This window comes from Hemicordylus capensis, chromosome 2, assembly GCF_027244095.1.
Source record: "Hemicordylus capensis ecotype Gifberg chromosome 2, rHemCap1.1.pri, whole genome shotgun sequence".
Lineage (NCBI taxonomy): Eukaryota > Metazoa > Chordata > Lepidosauria > Squamata > Cordylidae > Hemicordylus > Hemicordylus capensis.
Genome location: NC_069658.1, coordinates 250,894,890 through 250,912,589, shown reverse-complemented (window position 1 = coordinate 250,912,589; position 17,700 = coordinate 250,894,890). Strand labels below are relative to the sequence as shown.

Genomic DNA, 17,700 nt, shown 5'->3' with positions numbered 1-17,700 from the left:
GGTGGGCATGGGTAAGGGAAGCTCTCGAGGCTGTGGCTTCAGAAAGACCAGATCGCCCTTGGAATTTTGGCCCGGTTCAGGCGTGGGCTTAGCCTGTAGACCAATGGTAGTTAACACTTTGGTCATGAGGGGGTTAAAATCTTCCGGGGAGAAAAAGCGTTGGGAAGATTGTGCTTGCTCAATCTCCTCTGCCCCTGACCAGTCTCCCTCATCTCTCTCTAGTCCCTGGTCACCCTCGCAGGCCATATTATCTCCTCTGATATCAGCTGTGGTGTCTTCCGCCTCCTCCTCCAGAAGGGGGGTGGAATATGTGGAGCTTTATTTCCTACTGGGCGGATGTCATTTGCCGTGGGGTCCCCAGATTCTTGCCCAGATCCCTCAGATGAGTGTACTGAGGTAATGACCCTAGCAGTCTTTTTATGCTTTTTATGCCTCTTTGTGTGTTTCCTTCTGCGCTTGGACCTCCTAGGGGAGGGGGAGGAGGAAGAGGAGGATGATTCCTCATCAAAAGAGGAAGATGATTTTGTGGGCCTCTTAGAGCGTTTACGCTTGTTATAATCCCTCAGCAGGCCCAGGGACTCTTTCATTGTCGATTTAAACCAATTTTGCATTCCGTGGGCATTGGCAGATTAGCTACCGATTCCGATAGGGGGGAACCCTCCCGCCCCTCCGATCGGGGCACTCTCGCTGTAATACTAGCTGAGGATGTAGAAGGAGCAGCCGAGGCCGTTCCCGCCATTTCTGGTGCGGCGCCATCTAGTGGCTGTAGAGCGTCGCTAGTGGAGGCGGCCATTTTAGGTAGAGAGCACAAGGCACGGATCTCTGCTTGTGTGTGTGGGGGGGGGGGGTTGGGGATCGGCCTAACCCTTCCTGCCCTGATGGCCTCGTTTAATGCGCCGAACGTAGGCTCAACTAGATTAAAGTCGCCTGCGAGGGCCACACTACGTGTAAAGCGCCTCGGGCGATTTAAGCTCTCTCCGCCCTCCGTTCTTCCTGAGGACTCGCCTCCCGAAGGGGCGATCGAACGCAGGAACGCTCCCACTGCCTGCCCGGACAGAACAGAGTCAGCCGGGGCCGGGGCAGGGAGGACAATTGTGCACTGAACTGTGGCGATTGGGCTGGGTTGGGGTGCTGGGTCGCCAAGTTTTCTAGTGTGCCCCGGGAAACGCTCAGACGGACGTCCAGCGGGCACTAGCACATGCAATAACCTCCTCCTACTTTCTGAGCCCCTGGAGGGATCTTCCATAAAAATCTAATTGAAAAGGGAGAGGGGGGAGGAGGGGAAGGGGGGAGCCAACAAACCAAGGTTGGAGTGAAAAGCGCTGAAAAGTACTGACGGTTTTTGTTTTGTTTTGTTTTTAAATATATATGAGGTGTGAAAAAAGTACACGAAACAATAGGAACCACGGGGAAAAGGTAAGAAGCAGAAGCAATACAGGCCTGAACTGGACGAGCCGAGGAACACAGCCTGCCAGGAGCAACAGGACTAGAAGAACTGGGGCGGGGTTATCCCCGTCAGAGCTATATAGGACTGCCTTTCTAAACTAATTTGCATAGTCCTGCCTAGGAGCACGTGACAGGGATAACCCATCTTCATGAGATGCCTTGACAGCACCAACCGAGAATTGAAGACGATCCCCCCAATTTCTAACATCCAAGTACTTGGAAAAAATCTAGTCTTGGATTCATGTAAATACAGTACAAACAAATTGTAGCTCAGGTTGCTCTGTGTTATGCTCGTTTTTTACACAGGAGCTTTCAAAAATTGTATCCCCCCATTTACCTTCTAAAGTGGTACTGTTTATTCTACCACCCCAGGCCTCTATCACTTCAGTCTGCTGAAGTGGGAGACCAGGCCTCGTTGTGTTTCTTCTGCCTCCCTCAGAGAGTAGGAGAAAGTTGGTCAGGGACAAGGGAAAGCATCTAACACGGACATTAAGGACAAAATCTCCTGGATTCTTTGAAGCCAGCAGACTCTCCCATATGTCTACCAAAAAAGAGGGAAAGGATACTTACCCGTAGATGCCACATTCTCATAGTTCCCCTGCATAACATCCCTGTAAAGGGCTCTTTGCATTGGGTCCAGAAGAGCCCACTGTCCCTCTGTGAAATATACGGCCACATCATCAAAGGTTACTGCCTTCTGAAAGAGGAAGGTAGGTTTTTAAGCATCTCTACTTCAGGGTCAGACTTCATGCTACACTAGGAACCTTTTCAGACTGCGACTTTACCGCAACTTTACTTTGGGAGGATGGGTGTGCGTTCATATGTTGGCCAGATTTACCCCGAAGTCCATGCGATATTTCAGAGAGCACTTCACAGATGATTTGGGTTTTCCTCTCCATATTGTAACCTAGCCCGATTTACGTCCAGGGTAAAAAATCCAATTTTGTGTCCGTTATGCCCCAAAATTGTGGTAAAGCCTCACGGTAAAGCCTGCTGTCTGAAAGGCTTCCAGGGCGCTTTCCAGATTACAAGGGTAGTCTACTTCAGCTTGGCAGAATCGTTTAGGAATCGTTTTGAAAACTTAAATAGAGGTCGTTGTGCAAAGCCACCAACAGGGGGAGCAGTCTTTTCTAGCTTGCCGAACCTCCCTGCAATGGGAAAATACAGCTTTTTGCTTTTCTTTTCTTTCTTTTTTTTAAAACAACGTTGTAGGACTGCAACACAGCAATTAAACCCAAAATGGGAAATGGGAACAGCACCTAGCTGACAGCACAGAGACTGTAGAAACACAGGCAGTATGGAAGGACACTTAATGGACAGGTAGTGACACTGTTGTAGTGTCCAATCTTGAAAGGGCCCAGGAGATCCAAAATTGCCAATATTCTGTATCCTGCTAAATTCAGCCAGGGTATGTGCTGATTTGATTAGGGAAACAGCATGAGGGATAGCAGGGTCTCTCTCTCTCCATGCCATTTTCCCAGTTTAAATCTCTCCGCAACTGTATCCTCAGTGGGTTTTAAATGTTTACTCTGCCACTCCTCCTGTTGCGTTGATTATTTGATTGTAGCTTTTAGTGGTCAACATCCAGACTAACCCTGCACTGAGGCATCAGGATTTTTCCCACTGTGTGAGGGTGTGTACACAATATTTTGCAATTCCCCACTTCCCTCTGTAGCCACCAGTGCCTCCCAAAACTATGTCCTTGAGGATCCCAAAGCACTCAGGGACATAGTTAAGGGAAGCACAGGTGGCTGCAGAGGGAAGGCGGATCAGGGGCAGCTTGCCAATGATGTGAGGTGACTACCACTGGTAGCACCCATGCCCTGGAGTGATGAGTTGCGGGCATCCTGCCCCACCCTCCATCGCCTGGAGTTGTTGCCTCACCTGACTTGCTGCCCCCTAGGCATTTCCCAGGTGGCTAGCATAGTGCTAGATGGCTGGATGGGTTATTTCCCCCCACTCTCTCTCTTTCAGAGCAAGACGCATCTGTTCACTCAAGCTTTTAGCTGATATTGTTTTGATTGTTTTATGGTTGTTTTTAGAATATTGTTTTAAAATTTTAAATTGTTGTGTTTTAAATTTCTTGCTTTTGTTTTTAACTAACGTTTTACTTTTGTTTTTATCTTCTTGTAAACCGGCCAGAGACGTAAGTTTTGGGCAGTAAAAAAAATGTTAATAAAATAAAACAAAACAAAACACAAAAACAAAACACAAAAACCCTGTCCAGCTGCCTAGCATGACACTAGCTGGCTGGGAAATGGCAATGGGCAGCATCTGCGCCCTGATGCTGACCACACTCCCTAATACCAACATGTTAGCATCGGGGTGCAAGTGTGGCCTATTGGAGGCCAGATCAACCCAGCTAGTTGGCTGGGAAATACTGACAGGTAGCGGCGGCAGCATGGAGTGGTGAGCAGCAAGGCAAGGAGCAGCAACGGCCCTGGGTGAAACAGGCACTCGACTCACGCAGCACAGGCATTTATGAGCTGGCCCTGGAGGGGATCACTGGAACTTCTACACATACCCCTCACGTGATGGGAAACCCTAGTACACTGGCACAGGGTAAGGCTGGACTTCAGCCAGTGATTTTGTGTAGAGTGGCTGACCTGATGAGGAAAAATCCCACTGAAATTAAAAGGACAGGTTAGGCCTTTTAATTTCAGTGTCTGACAAGATGAGGAAAACTACTTGAAATAGTCTCATTGAAATTAAAAGAACATTGAATTAAATTAAATTGAATTAAAAGAACACTGAAACTAAAAGAACTACTTTGAGTCCTTTTCTTCATCATTGCAGCCATTATTTGTTCTTGTAAACCAGCCTAGCATCATTTGATGGACACATGTTTGTTTACGCAAGTATGCAATAATTTTTTTAAATTTGATTTATTTGATTTATATACCACCCCTCCAAAAATGGCTCAGGGTGGTTTACAACAAATAAAAACAATTAAAATCAATTAACAGTTAAAATCAAAACTAAATCAAATAATGAATATTTGCAGTGTGGGAGGAACAAATTCAGTCACTTGTATCATGCCTATTTTTACCCCTTCACAAGGCAAACAGCAGTCTGTGAGATGAGAGAGAATGATTTAAAATCCATGGAGAGAAGAGGTTAAATCAGGCCTGCTCAGCTTCACGGCCCCCCTCCCCACCAGCAGTTTTTAGACTACAATTCCCATAATCCCCATCCACAGCAGCCAATGACCAGGGATTATGGGAATTGTAAGCCACCCCTGCAGAAGGGCCAAACATGAGCAGGCCTGGGTTAAACACACCTGGCCTCCACTCTGCTTCCCTGATCACATTAGTGACCAAATTTAATGAGAAAGGAAGAAAGAGAAATCCAGGGATCAATCACGGATATCCAAACATAATGTGCAGTTTGGCCCTCAAGAAAAAGTATTAATCCAAACAATTTAGCCATGGAGAAGATGTCATAATGAGACCCAGGCTAGATGATGTGCTAAGAGTCTATGACTGGACCTTCCACTCCTTTAAATTTTTTGTAAAAAGCAGACTTGAGGGCCCGGGAATGCATTTCTTGTAACGCGCAGTAGGGCCCAAAGGCAGAGAGGCACAGCTCAAATGCCAAGGTGGGTCAGAAACAACTGTAACTTGGTGTGTGAGGCTGAGGTAAATTTCCAGCTCATTAATTATTGCACTAAAATCATTAATAATATTAGAGAAGGTGAGGGGGCAGAAGTTGGAGTCAGGGTGGGGTAAGGTGAGGGGAAAGGAAGATGACGTCGGTGGGCTCTGGCCCACAATCAGGAGACATCTGCTCTTGAGCAGCCAACTGCATTGAGCCAGTGCTGCTCGTCAATAAGAGAGGCCAAGATCTTTTAATGGCCCCTGCTGCTGCTGTAGGATATTCCTACCTATGGGCCAGCAGAAAAATCCCTGTGGGCCAGATTGGGCTTCCAGGACTTATGTTGTGCAGGCTTGCTCTAAGAGTATCTTACCCACAGGTGTAGCAAGGCTGGAGTGGGACCTGGGGGGGGAAAGTGAAGATTTTTCTTCACCTTCCCACCTTCTGCTCACTAGCCCCTTTTTAATGAGGGCAGGATTCCAAAAGAATCCCAAAGCTCCTTTAACAGCAGATCTTCAGATCTGTCTTGGCTTCAGGAGGGAAGAAAGAATGGTGAGGAGTGTCAGCCAGCATTTTGGAGAGGAGAGCTGGTCTCATGGTAGCAAGCATGACTTGTTCCCTTAGCTAAGCAGGGTCCACCCTGGTTGCATATGAAAGGGAGACTAGAAATGTGAGCACTCTAAGATATTCCCCTCAGGGGATGGAGCAGCTCAGTGACATTTTCCTGGCTGTTGAACCTGTCAGTCAGGCTGAGGGCTGAACCTGAGCACTAGCCAGCCAGTCCAGAGGAGATGAAGGAGGGATGGATGCTGCTTGAAAGTCCGCTCCCTGACAGGATTTGTCTCACTTGAAGCTAAAGCTCACAGGAGCCAACAGTGTGAGAGACAGAGAGTTGGGGCGGTGGGAGGGGGAGAGTGTAGAGCAAGCTGTATCCCAGCCAGCACCCATCCCTACTCATGGCGAAAGGAATTTTCCCCTCCCCATTTTTCAATTATAGGTATGCCCCTGATCACACCTGGTAAAGTGGCTGGGGTGGGGGTTATAACTTGGTCCGAACCCTAACACAGTATTCTTTGGAACATATTCTAACATCACTTTTCTGACATGGTAGAGCCCTCTCAGCCACCCAAAGGTGCAGCGAGGAAATGACTTGACTAACAAGCCAGAGGTTGCCAGTTTGAATCCCCGCTGGTATGTTTCCCAGACAATGGGAAACACCTATATCGGGCAGCAGCAATATAGGAAGATGCTGAAAGGCATCATCTCATACTGCATGGGAGATGGCCATGGTAACCCCCTCCTGTATTCTACCAAAGACAACCACAGGGCTCTGTGGTCGCCAGGAGTCGATACCGACTTGACGGCACACTTTACCTTTTAGAGCCCTCTCACACCACTGAACAGCAAACATGGCATTCTCTCCGACAGGTTAGCTTTCCAGAGAGAGAGAGAGAGAGAGAATGACAGGAGAGAGTTTTCAAATAAGCAATCTCCAACATGCATTCTGAGGTGGTATGGTCCCAAAGGAGAACTATAACACAGGAGATCCTGCACATTTGCATTGGTTCTGGGGTTAGAGGTTTAAAGAAGCGGTTCTGGTAAGTCTCAGCACTGATGGCAGAGAGAGATTGATTGTGCCATCTTGCTGCCTGCATTCCTTTGCACAGCTGCTTTAAATAATCCTCCTACCTGACTCGGGTCCTCTGCAGTCATTCTTCCCCCAATCGGATGGAAAAATCTGACAGCCAACAGAGAAGTCAATCCACTTTCTGTGAAGGCAGGAAGTAAGATCATTATGTCACCCTTTAGCACACACTGAGGTCGTTCACACAACCTCTGGCCACTGCTCGGAAGGGCTGCGGGGAAGGCAGGAACTTGCCTGCCTTCTTCAGCTAATGAGCCATCTGACCCTCCGCCATGCTCCCACATGAGCAGTGATGTGGCGAAGGCCAGAGCTGAGAGTAGGAGGACTTCCCCCACCGTATCCCAGAGCATCCCGCTCCATGGCTTCTCTCATTAGAGCAGTGCCACTCCTTCTCTCTGGCTCACTGCCAGAAATGGCGGTGGGCCAGGGGGAAGCCTTTTAACCCAGTGGCGATGGTTCTCACATTTGCCTGTCAAAGCATGCATTGAACCAATCTGCCTGCAAGTATTCTGTAGTGAGGCTATTCACATGACACAAGCACCTTGGGTTACCCCAGGCAGCTCATGTTGTGTGAATAATCTTGGCTACCCCAGGTAGCCCTGCTCTCCAGAACACGATAGCCCAACTTTTTAACCTGGTGTTTAGCCAACGTTAAACAAATCTACGGTTCATTTACCCCAGGTGGCTTGTGTTGTGTGAACAGCCACACTACAAAATACTCACAAGCAGATTAGTTCAATGAATACTTCTGGGACACTGGATCTGTTCCAGCAGCTGAATGCAGTTAGCAAATAAGAATGCAAGAAGAGCCCCCTGGATTAGACCTAAGATCCATTAAATCCGCCATCTTGTTTCCCACAGTGATTAGTTGCATGTCTCTGGAAAGCCTCCAAGCAGGGCTTCAGAGCAGTAGCTGTGACTCCCCAGGATTGGGTACTCCGAGGTAAATGGCTTCTGAACATGGAGATTCTACACAGCCATCATCACTAGTAGCCAGTGATAGACCTCTCCTCTATGAAATTTGTCTAATCTCCTTTTCACACCATCTAAGCCATGAATTCCAAAAGTCAGTTATGTGAAAAGTAGCAGTATCTAAACCAGACACGCTCAAAAGTCAAACAAATAACCCGCTCAAAAAACCACAAAGTTCCTTTATAGCCCAAAGCACTGGATTGCACTGCATTGTCAAAGGCTTCACAGACCATGAAGTGAATTTAAGCATAGTTTCCCTCCTACATTTCTCTCTCTTTAACATTACTAATTTTGTGTAAGTCTAAAATTACAAACATTGTAGTACTAATGTATCGACACAATTTAACTTGCTCATTTTTAAAAAAAGTTTTGGCGTTATTTCTTTAGCTATTATTTGCATTTGTATGTCACTCTTCATCCTGGGAACAAACACAGCTACAGCTATCTACAAGGAAATTAGAGGGCTAGGCACAGTGGGGAAATGACTTGATTAGAAAGCCAGAGGTTGGCATTTCAAATCCCCGCAGGTATGTTTTCCAGACTATGGGAAACACCTATATCGAGCAGCAGAGATATAGGAAGGTGCTGAAAGGCATCATCTCATACTGCGCAGGAGGAGATAATGGTAAACCCCTCCTGTATTCTGCCAAACACAACCACAGGGCTCTGTGGTCACCGGGAGTCAACACCGACTCGACAGCACACTTTACCTTTACTCACTGGCCAAAGGCCTGAACAAACAACAACAAATATTTATATACCGCTATATACTGCTTTTCAACAAAAGTTTCCAAAGGGGTTTACATAGAGAAATAATAAACAAACAAACAAACAAATAAATAGGATGGATCCTGGTCACCAAAGGGCTCACAATCTAAAATCTAAAAAGAGCAGTCTTCCATGCGAATTGCACCTCAGCAATGAAAGGCTATTATAGGGGCTGTGTTCTGGTATAAAACGATCTTGCTATCCTGAATAATTTGGCGCCATCTGCAAATGAGACTAACTCACTGCCTCAGTTTAATGCATGAATTAAACAGCAGCTGTATAAAGAAATATGCAGGGTATTTTTTAGAGAACAGGAAGAACTAATGCCCTGATATTGTTTTCCTTTTATATCCTTTTTCCTTTTATATCATACACAAACATCCAGATATCTTTCATGGTTCTAGGAGATGTTGTATAGTTTAGAAGGATGCTCTTTCTTTCTGAAATAAGAATAATAGCCCCTTTTTATTTTATTTTTTTGGTTGTCTTGTGTCCAGTACTTATCTCCTATAAAGTTAACATCTTGCTGCATTATTGCTACTTCTTGGTTATGATTCCCCCCCTTTAAGACTATATGTAAAACTGATCAATAAAATTAAAACAATGCCTTGATAGATCTCAAAATTGGGGGTGGGGGGAGATGAGGAAACCAGAATAGAACTTCAGGAAAGAAGGGTGCCGGGTTGCAAACCTTCCAGGATTGACCAAGAGTCCTCAGGAATAGGCAAATACCTTCCGGTAATTATTAAAAGCAATCCTGGCGATATTAATGGCTTCATATTGTGAAAAATATTGGAGAATTTACTGGGGTGGTGGTGGGAATCTCCAGGAATAGTTTAAGTCAGAGTTGGCAACCCTAAGAGGGCGTGGAGGGTGGGCAGTGTCCCTTAAGGCCCAATCAAACCAGGGAGAGGCGAGCAACTGGGCTCTTCAGCCAAAATGAGACATTTCCATACCCCGTTTCCTATGCCAGTAGTAGCAGCCCAACCATCCTCTCCTGCCCAAACTCAGCAGAAGACCCAAAGGAAGGAAGATCAAACCGGTTCTTCTTGGATGCAATTCCAGCGGCAAGCAAGTCTAGGACGCATTCAGCAAGTTTCCTTTCCTTAACCTCGACCCAATGCAACAGAGCATGCTCCGTTCAGACTTCGAGCATGCTCACTAGCAGCCATTGAAGCCTTCTTTCACCTCCTTTGGTGATTTCCCTTCCTCCCGTGCAACCTTGTGGACAAAGCCAGGATTGTGCTATTTGCAGAAGGAAAAGCAGACAGAGTGATATGTTGCAACCTTAGATAGCTAAAGCATGCAGGGGGCGGCGGGGGGGGGGAATGTGCATATAATATTTTCCCCTGAATCGTATTACAATACTATAGTTTGGTGAAGGATAACTCGAACATTTATGTATAATGTTTAATCAGAGGCGGTGATTTCATGAGGCAAGGCAATCACCTCAGGAGGTAGCAGATCTTTGGCATGCCAGCAGCAGGATGAGAAGGTGCCCCCCTCTCCAGCACCACCACTGGAGTAGCTCTTTGGGACCGATCCCCTTGCCAGCTTCTCAAGGTGCACCTCTTCTCGTACTCTTTGCAAAGCTTGTGAGGAGCACAAGGAGAGAAAAGGAGGCTGCTGGCAACCCGCCCTCCTCCCTGCCTGTCCCCGCCTCTGAAAAGAGGCTGCTCTCCGCTTCTCCGGCTTGGGAGGGACAAGGGAGTGTCTGGCTGGCACCTTGCCTCAGGCACAGAATACCTGGGGGGCTGCCTCTCTCTTGCAACCTCTCTGTGAAAAATGCTGGAACCTTGCAGAGAAACTGCAGAGCTGGTGAGGCACTGCTGCCGCGTGGGTTCCATAATGCTGTTGCCGTACTTGACAGATGCGAGTTAGGACAGGCCTCTTTTTGTACCTATCGTGTGAGAGGCAGTTAGGAACAAAGGAACACAGGAAACCTCCTTCGATCAGGGGCGTAACTATTAGGCAAGGGGAGGCGGCTGCCTGGGGGCCCCCACGCCTCAAGGGGCCCCCCAGAGGCAATTCACATGACTATATATTGTGAAGTGTGTGTGTGTATCAGCAAGGGGCCCATTTTAAAATTTTGTCTCTGGGCCCACTCCAGCCTTGTTACACCCCTGCCTTCGATCCTGAGTCAGACCATTCATCCATCGAGCTCAGTATTGTCTGCACTGAATGGCAGCCGCTCTCCCAAGTTTCCCACCGGGATCTTTACCAACCATACTTGAGATGCAAGGGATGGAACTTGGGACCTTTTGCCTGCAAGCCAATGCCCTGCCTCTGAGCTATGGTCCCATCCTAAGGTGCTGGTTTTGACCTTTAAAGCCCTAAACGCTTTGGGCCCGGGGTATTTGAGGGACCGCCTGCTCCCAAGGGTTGCTGCCCGCTTGATGAGGACATCTGAGGGGGCCCTGCTCCGGGAGCCGACAATGAGGGAGGCCCGGCTGTCGTGCACTCGGGACAGGGCCTTCTCTGTTGCTGCTCCTAGACTTTGGAATGCTCTCCCAGCGGCCATTCGTTCCTCGGACTCCATCACGGCTTTTAGAAAGCTTTTAAAGACTTGGCTTTTTACCCAGGCTTTTACATAATTGTTTTTACTGCTGCTTCTGTGTGTTTTTATCTGTTGTATTGTTTTTATCCCTGTGTTTATCTGTGTTATATGTTTTTATTGCTTGATTTTTTTATTGTTCGATGTTTTTATTGCTTGATGTTTTTATTGCTTTTTATTGTATGTTTTAATTTTTGTAAATCGCCTTGGGGTTTTCTTTTAACGAAAGGCGGTATAGAAATGTAAAAATAAAATAAATAAATAAAAATAAAATCCCATAAGGCAGGCCTGCTCAACTTAGGGCCCCCCCCTGCTGCTGTTTTTGAACTACAACTCCCATAATCCCCAGCCACAGTGGCCAGTAGCCAGGGATTCTGGGAATTGTTGGCTAACAGCTGCAGAAGGGCCAAAGTTGAGCAGCCCTGCAAGGGGAATGGCTGGCCTGTTCTTTGGGTAGGGTGACTGCCCCCAAACCCCACACTCCCCCAGGCCACACACACAGAGGTGTTCTTACCCCTGGACTTCAGGGCTGAAGTCCAAGGCTTCCACAGCCCCTGTCCCCCGCCCCAAATCCACTTTAGTCTGTCCCAGTGGTGTGTTTGCCTAGTGGAGCATAATTATGCTTAATTTGCGGTGGTGGTGGGGGGTGGTGGTCTCCAAAGGCCTTTAGGTCCAGGCTCCAAAATTACCTAGGTGCACCTCTGCCTACGTGCCCCCTCTCCTGCCCAAACACCCCACCCTCTGTAGTTAGCCAGCCGTGGCAGTGCAGCTGCCACTCTGAGGTGTGAGGGCTGGGAGGAGGTACCCTCTCCCCCCAACCCACCTGCGAGTGTGTGCACTTTCTCCCTGTTCCTCGAATGGCTGCCACTCAGAGCAGGGGGTGTAGCTAGGGGAGAGGGGGCCCGTGTTCATCCCTCTCTCTGGCAACCCCCCAGAGTGAGGGAGATAATGAAAAAAATTTGTTTTTATCTTGTAAACCGCCCAGAGACGGAAGTTTTCGACGGTATAAACATATGTTAAATATATAAATATATTAAATAAATAATGCTTGCTACTGCAAGACCAGTTTTTCGCTTGGATAACTTAATGGAGGAGAAGTCTATCAACAGCTACTAGTTGGAGGGCTATAGGCCACCTCCAGCCTCAAAGGCAGGATGCCTCTTGAGTACCAGTTGCGGGGGAGCAACAGCAAGAGAGAGGGCATGCCCTCATCTCTTGCCTGTAAGCTTTTCAGAGGCATCTGGTGGGCCACTGTGCGAAACAGGATGCTGGACTAGATGGGCCTTGGGCCTGATCCAGCAGGGCTGTTCTTATGTTCACTCTCCCCAGGTTTTCAAGACCCTAAAGTCACCAAGTGATGGACAGGTGTGTTGACCAGTCTTTTATTGCATACTGAAATGGTGGGGTGGGGTGGGGTGGTTGATGATGATGTGTAGCAGAGGCGGACAGAAGCAAGAGCAGTCCTTTCATGAGGCGAGGTCAGACAGTCTCAGGTGGCAGATTACTGGGGCACCAGCGTGGTAGCAAGAAGTTGCCTCTGGAGCCACCCTTTGGGACTGATCTGACCCTTGCAAGCAGCGCCACTAAGTGGGCTGCCTTTGAAGAGCATCTGGAAGCTGCAGCTAGTGCGGGATGTGGTGGCCTAAGTACTAACTGGGGCCTCTTGTCAGGATTATATTACCCCAAGTCTGAAGGCACTGCACTGGCTGCCAGTTAGCTTCTGGGTTCAACTCAGAATGCTAGTTATTATCTTCAAAGTCTTAAATGGCTTGGGCACAGTGCTCCCTCTAACATGGATTCCCAGATGTTGTTTACAACTCCCAGCATCCCCAGCTGCAATAGCCTTTGCTTAGGGAGTTGTAGTCAACATCTGGGAATCCTTGCTAGAGGGAACATTGCTTGGGCACTAAGTACCTGAAGGACTGCCTGCTTCCAGCTAGGGCAGTCTTCCACCTTACAAGACTGTTGTGGGAAGCCTGGCCTCCAGCTGAGTGTGTCATGCGTACTGGGCAGGGCCTTCTCCGTGGCTGCCCCCCCAGCACAGTTGCATTTGTGTTTATTTTGTTTCTCTCCTTCTCTTCCAGTGTTTCAACAATGATTGAAAACTATCCTCTTTATCCATTCTTTCAGGTGATTGACTTTGGGGGTGGATTGCTGCCTGATATATGTAATTTCTTATGTCTTAGACCTATGGTCTGGCTACTGATAACTGCTCTGTTTTAGTAATATTTTATATTATTTATTCATTATTTATTCATTATTTATTTATTTATTTATTCGATTTCTATACCGCCCTTCCAAAAATGGCTCAGGGCGGTTTACACAGAGTAATAATAAATAAATAAGATGGATCCCTGTCCCCAAAGGGCTCACAATCTAAAAAGAAACATAAGACAGACACCAGCAACAGTCACTGCAGGTACTGTGCTGGGGGTGGAGAGGGCCAGTTACTCTCCCCCTGCTAAATAAAGAGAATCACCACATTAAAAGGTGCCTCTTTGCCAAGTTAGCAGAGGTTTATACTGGATTTGTTTATATTTTATGTTTTTAAGCTTATTGTAAACCGCTTTGAGACCTAAGGGTGAGAAAGTGGTTTACAAGTTAAAATTAAGTACAGTATATAAATGGATAGGTCCTTGCCCTGAGTCAAAATTTAGATGAAGGGGAAGATACTGCCCGAACTCCTTGAAGAAAGGGTGCGATACAATTGTGACTATTGTGACTTACACAAAAATCTGACTCCTGACATGAAAACTCATTGAGGGCTCTACACACGAGCAGTGTGTACAGCCGAAAGGGGGGTTGCGAGGAAGCGGGTTTGACCTGCAGATGATCAAGGAGCCCTCCCTGGATGACTGGATCGGCCGCCCAGACAATTACCAGCTCCGTCATGGAGCTGGTTGGGGTGGCGGGGTTCGGGGACCTCCTGGCCCTCAGAAGTCCCATAAGGCACTGCCTTGGTGTAGCCTCCCAGGTGGGAGGCTACTTGTGAGTCAGTGCAGTGCAGAGCCGCACTGCACCAACACACAATAGTTTAACCTGCTTTCCGGACGCTCCTGCACCCGAAACCTGGATTAAGCAGCGGGCCACTTAAGAGGGTTCTCCACCGTGCCGCCACTGGGAGCTGCATGGCTCCCTTTGAGTCTCACAACCAGCTGGGCTCCCTTAGCCTGGTTTTGGCTAGTCGTGAGAATAGCCTTATTGTGGTCTTAGGACAGCTGTTGTTTTCTCAGCGTCCTCATTTGTAATATGGCCTACCTTACAGGGTTTCTGAGCTAATGTACGCAGAATATTTGAAAATCTTTGAAAGCTTTGCTTTTTCTAAAGTGTTGTATAAATGACACATTATTGCCTTTATAGAAATATGTAGAACAACTCATTGGTGGTACTGTTTTAAAACAAGTTTAATAAGAATTGTAAAATAAAATAAAATAATGCCCTATATCTGTAATATATTCACCCCAGAGAATCCCGACTACATTGTACACTACAAGATTTGCCCTCTGCATCTTGGAAGACAACCTATCCTCTCTAATAAAACGCTTGGTGTCCGTCCGTGGACGGACACCAAGCGTGCGTTCGTGCCTGGCCTGTTCTGGGCATGCGCAAAGCGCATGCCCAGAACAGAGCCAGGGAGACACAACCGCCAGCACCCGGTGGCCATCTTGGGCGGCCAGAAGCGGCCGCCCGAAGAAGCCGGGTAAGCGGCGGCGGGGGACACTGGCCGAGGCGGCGGCAAAGCCGCCGCCTCGGCCAGAGGACACGGCGCGGCCAAGGCAGCAGCGGAGCCATGGCCGTGCTGCCGAAGCCGGGCGGGGGGAGGAGGCGGCGGGGGAAGCCAGCTGAGGTGGCGGCGGAGCCGCCGCCGAGGCCTGGCGCCACCGCCGAAGCCGGGCAGCTTGGGGCCCTTGCCCGGCCGGGGAGACCGGCCGTGGCATAGAGGCTGGCGGCGCCGCCGCCACAGCCGATAACCACCCTCCCGCCCTCCCAGCTGCCCGACTTCCCTGCACCCCCCCCCAAAGGAATAAGGGCTGCCGCCGCCGCCGAGAACTGCCCTCCCGCCCTCCCAGCTGCTCTTGGGTGCAGTTCAGGAAGAGACTTAGCACAGAGAGGAGCTCTGTTCACGAGCTCCTCTCTGTACCTTTTGAAAACATGCTTGCACTTCGCCCGGCTCTTGCGGGCTGACTCGGGTGAGTAGGGCTCGGGCAGCTGGGAGGGCAGGAGGGCAGTTCCGGCGGCCGCGGAGGCCCTTATTCCTTTGGGGGGGGGTTCGTGGAAGGGTAAGTCGGGCAGCTGGGAGGGCGGGAGGGTGGTTTTCGGCCCCTTCCCTTCCTAGCACCCGTTATTCAACGGGCTAAAATTTACTTGTTTTTAATACAATTCTATCTGAGTTAAAAGTAATGGATAAATGCAAAAATCATATGCGGGGCTTGGGGGAAGACCTCAAAGTGAATACAATAGGCATCTTGATATCCGCAAAGTGCTGTACTATGGACACAAGTCTTGCAAGAACAATAGAGGGAAAATGTGTATAAGAAATGCCATATTCCATATTGATTACTCCTCAACCCACAAAATATCTTGTCAAGACAAGAGTTCAGAAAGTGTAGTGTTGGTGGTTTAAGAACATCAGAAGGTTCCTAGTGGATCAAGCTAAAGGCCCATCTTGTCAGCCTCCTGCTCAATGCATGAGTGTATATAGTGTAAAGCAGGGATTCCCAACATTCAGTCCCCAGATGTTGTTGGACCACAACTTCCATCATCCCCAGCCACTGGGGATGATGGGAGTTATAGTCTGACAACATCTGGGGACCCAACATTGGGAACCCCAATGTAAAGGAATTTACCGTAATATATTAAAGATAAGTTTACAAGCAGCTTGTTATATAGTTGAGTCATTACAACTGCACACCTAGTGTTTCTCAACCACCAGTCTGTGGACTGGTGCCAGTCTGCGAAGCATTGGGTACTGGTCCGTGAGGCATCACTAGTAAAAATCACCCCCCCAAAAAACAATTTTGGACCTGCGAGGGCCACCGGGAGCTCTCCGGAGCTCATTTCCAGGCAGTCCTCGCTGCTGGATAACCTTCATTTCACTTGCTTGAAATGAACATTATCCAGCAATGAGGGCTGCCTGGAAATGAGCTCCGGAGAGCTGCCCGAAATTGTTCTTTTTGGGGGGGTGCCTGGGGGTGGGGTTTGGGGTGAGGGGAGGCGACCGCCTTACTAACTGCTGGTCCAGGAAACTGTGCATGAATAATATACTGGTCCATGACTCCAAAAATGTTGAGAAGCACTGCAGGACATCAAATCTATCTATCTATCTATCTATCTATCTATCTAATTCTCTAAGATGGACCCATGGCTAATCCTATGCGTAGCAGCTCTCGCAAGGGTTCAGAGAGCTGCCAGATAGTCACGGTGGCTATCTGTAGAGGCCAGTGAAAAAAATGGCGGCCAGCTGCCGGCCAGAAAGCAGCAGAGTGGGGGAGAAGAAGTGGGCTGCCTGGCCCACCAGCCTAAAATCGGTGGCGGGTGGGGGCGCGGAGAAGAAGCAGGCCGGTCTGCCAGCCAAAAAGCGGCCGGGGGTGCGGTGAAGAAGCAGGCTGGCCGGCCTGCCAGCCTAAAAGCGGTGGCGAGTGTGTGTGTGGAGAAGCATGTGGGGGGGGGAGAGAAGAAGCCAGCTGGCTGGCCCACCAGTCTAAAGTGGGGGGGGGGCAGAGAAGAAGCGGGCCAGCAAAAAAGTGGTGGGGGTGGTGGCCAGAAAGCAGCGAGGGGGAGGAAGAAAAAGGTGGGTGGACTGGCCAGAGGCACAGATGCTCTGCGCCCGGCCCAGCTAGTATTGTACTGAAGTAGCTAACATCCAGATCCAAAGCACATGAACTTGCACGTATGGGTTGGTTCACACAATTATCCATTTACTATATATTAAGAGCCTTTAGGCAGGGTATATTGGGAAACCCTCAAGTAGATTATTATGCCCTCCCTTCGGCTGTGTTAGACAGAATATTTAGGAAGACCCTTTTCTTGGAACATCTGTGCCCCTAAGACTCCGGGCAAGTTGAAACCACCAAGCACATCCTCCTTCATTGCCTATTTTTATAAAGACATCTATAATATTCTTATTCTCTCACTACTTAAGCCACTTGCCAGTTCACGACCAATTCTACGGCTCCCTACTACTCTCTGACAGCAACCCCTTCATAACACACAATTGTTACCAGCTACGCTTCCAGTTCTATTAACACAATGTTGTCAAGTTCTGTGCAGCAGCATGCAAAATTGGTCGGGATTAACTGCCAGCAAATCAGGCCCAACACAGCTCAGACCCTGACCCGTTGCCTCTAACTTCCAGTTACTCTGCCCTGTAGCTCTAACTGTCACAGCTTATGTAGGCTAGAACTCGTTGCCTTGACATACTATTTTTCTACATGCAAGGTTTAAAACAACAACAACAGAGAGGCACATTTGATGATGTGATCTACCTCTGGCCATCTGAAGTGATACAATCCAGCAAGAGTTCTACTGCCTCTTCTGCTCGGTGTGAATGAAGCCTCTGTTCTACTGATTGACTTCCAAATAAATGTTTCATCTCTGTATCCTAGAACAACTTTCTTAAGTGTAAGCATGATTGGGAGGCAGAAGAATGGCAAGGGTGAGGAAGGAAAACCCTCTCTCTCAAGCTGAATTTAACTAGATTAATTTAGATATACAGTTATCC

The 17,700-nt window shown here is 48.3% G+C and overlaps 1 protein-coding gene and 1 long non-coding RNA gene across 8 annotated transcripts in view; one reads left to right on the top strand and one right to left on the bottom strand.

The window, feature by feature from the left end:
• LOC128343141 (uncharacterized) overlaps window positions 1-13,104 on the top strand; it is a 57,261-nt gene extending 44,157 nt beyond the window's left edge. The window contains exons 5-6 of the long non-coding RNA XR_008315349.1: window positions 12,309-12,344; window positions 13,064-13,104. This is a non-coding gene — a long non-coding RNA (uncharacterized LOC128343141). The remainder of the gene's footprint in view (window positions 1-12,308; window positions 12,345-13,063) is intronic.
• The window catches only part of LOC128343047 (zinc finger protein 420-like), a 46,175-nt gene that overhangs the window by 15,494 nt on the left and 12,981 nt on the right, over window positions 1-17,700 (bottom strand). For 3 of the 7 annotated variants that reach the window (XR_008315324.1, XM_053291439.1, XM_053291437.1), the window contains exons 1-2: window positions 9,382-9,536; window positions 2,017-2,143 (exon numbers count right to left, since the gene is read on the bottom strand). Coding sequence is in view for 5 of the 7 variants with exons in the window: in XM_053291437.1 (XP_053147412.1) it covers window positions 2,017-2,077 (61 nt within the window). In the remaining 2 variants the exon portion in view is untranslated. Of the gene's footprint in view, window positions 1-2,016; window positions 2,144-6,729; window positions 6,810-9,381; window positions 9,537-17,700 lie in introns of those variants that run through there. The other 4 variants (XM_053291433.1, XM_053291436.1, XM_053291435.1 and 1 more) reach the window with 4 other exon arrangements.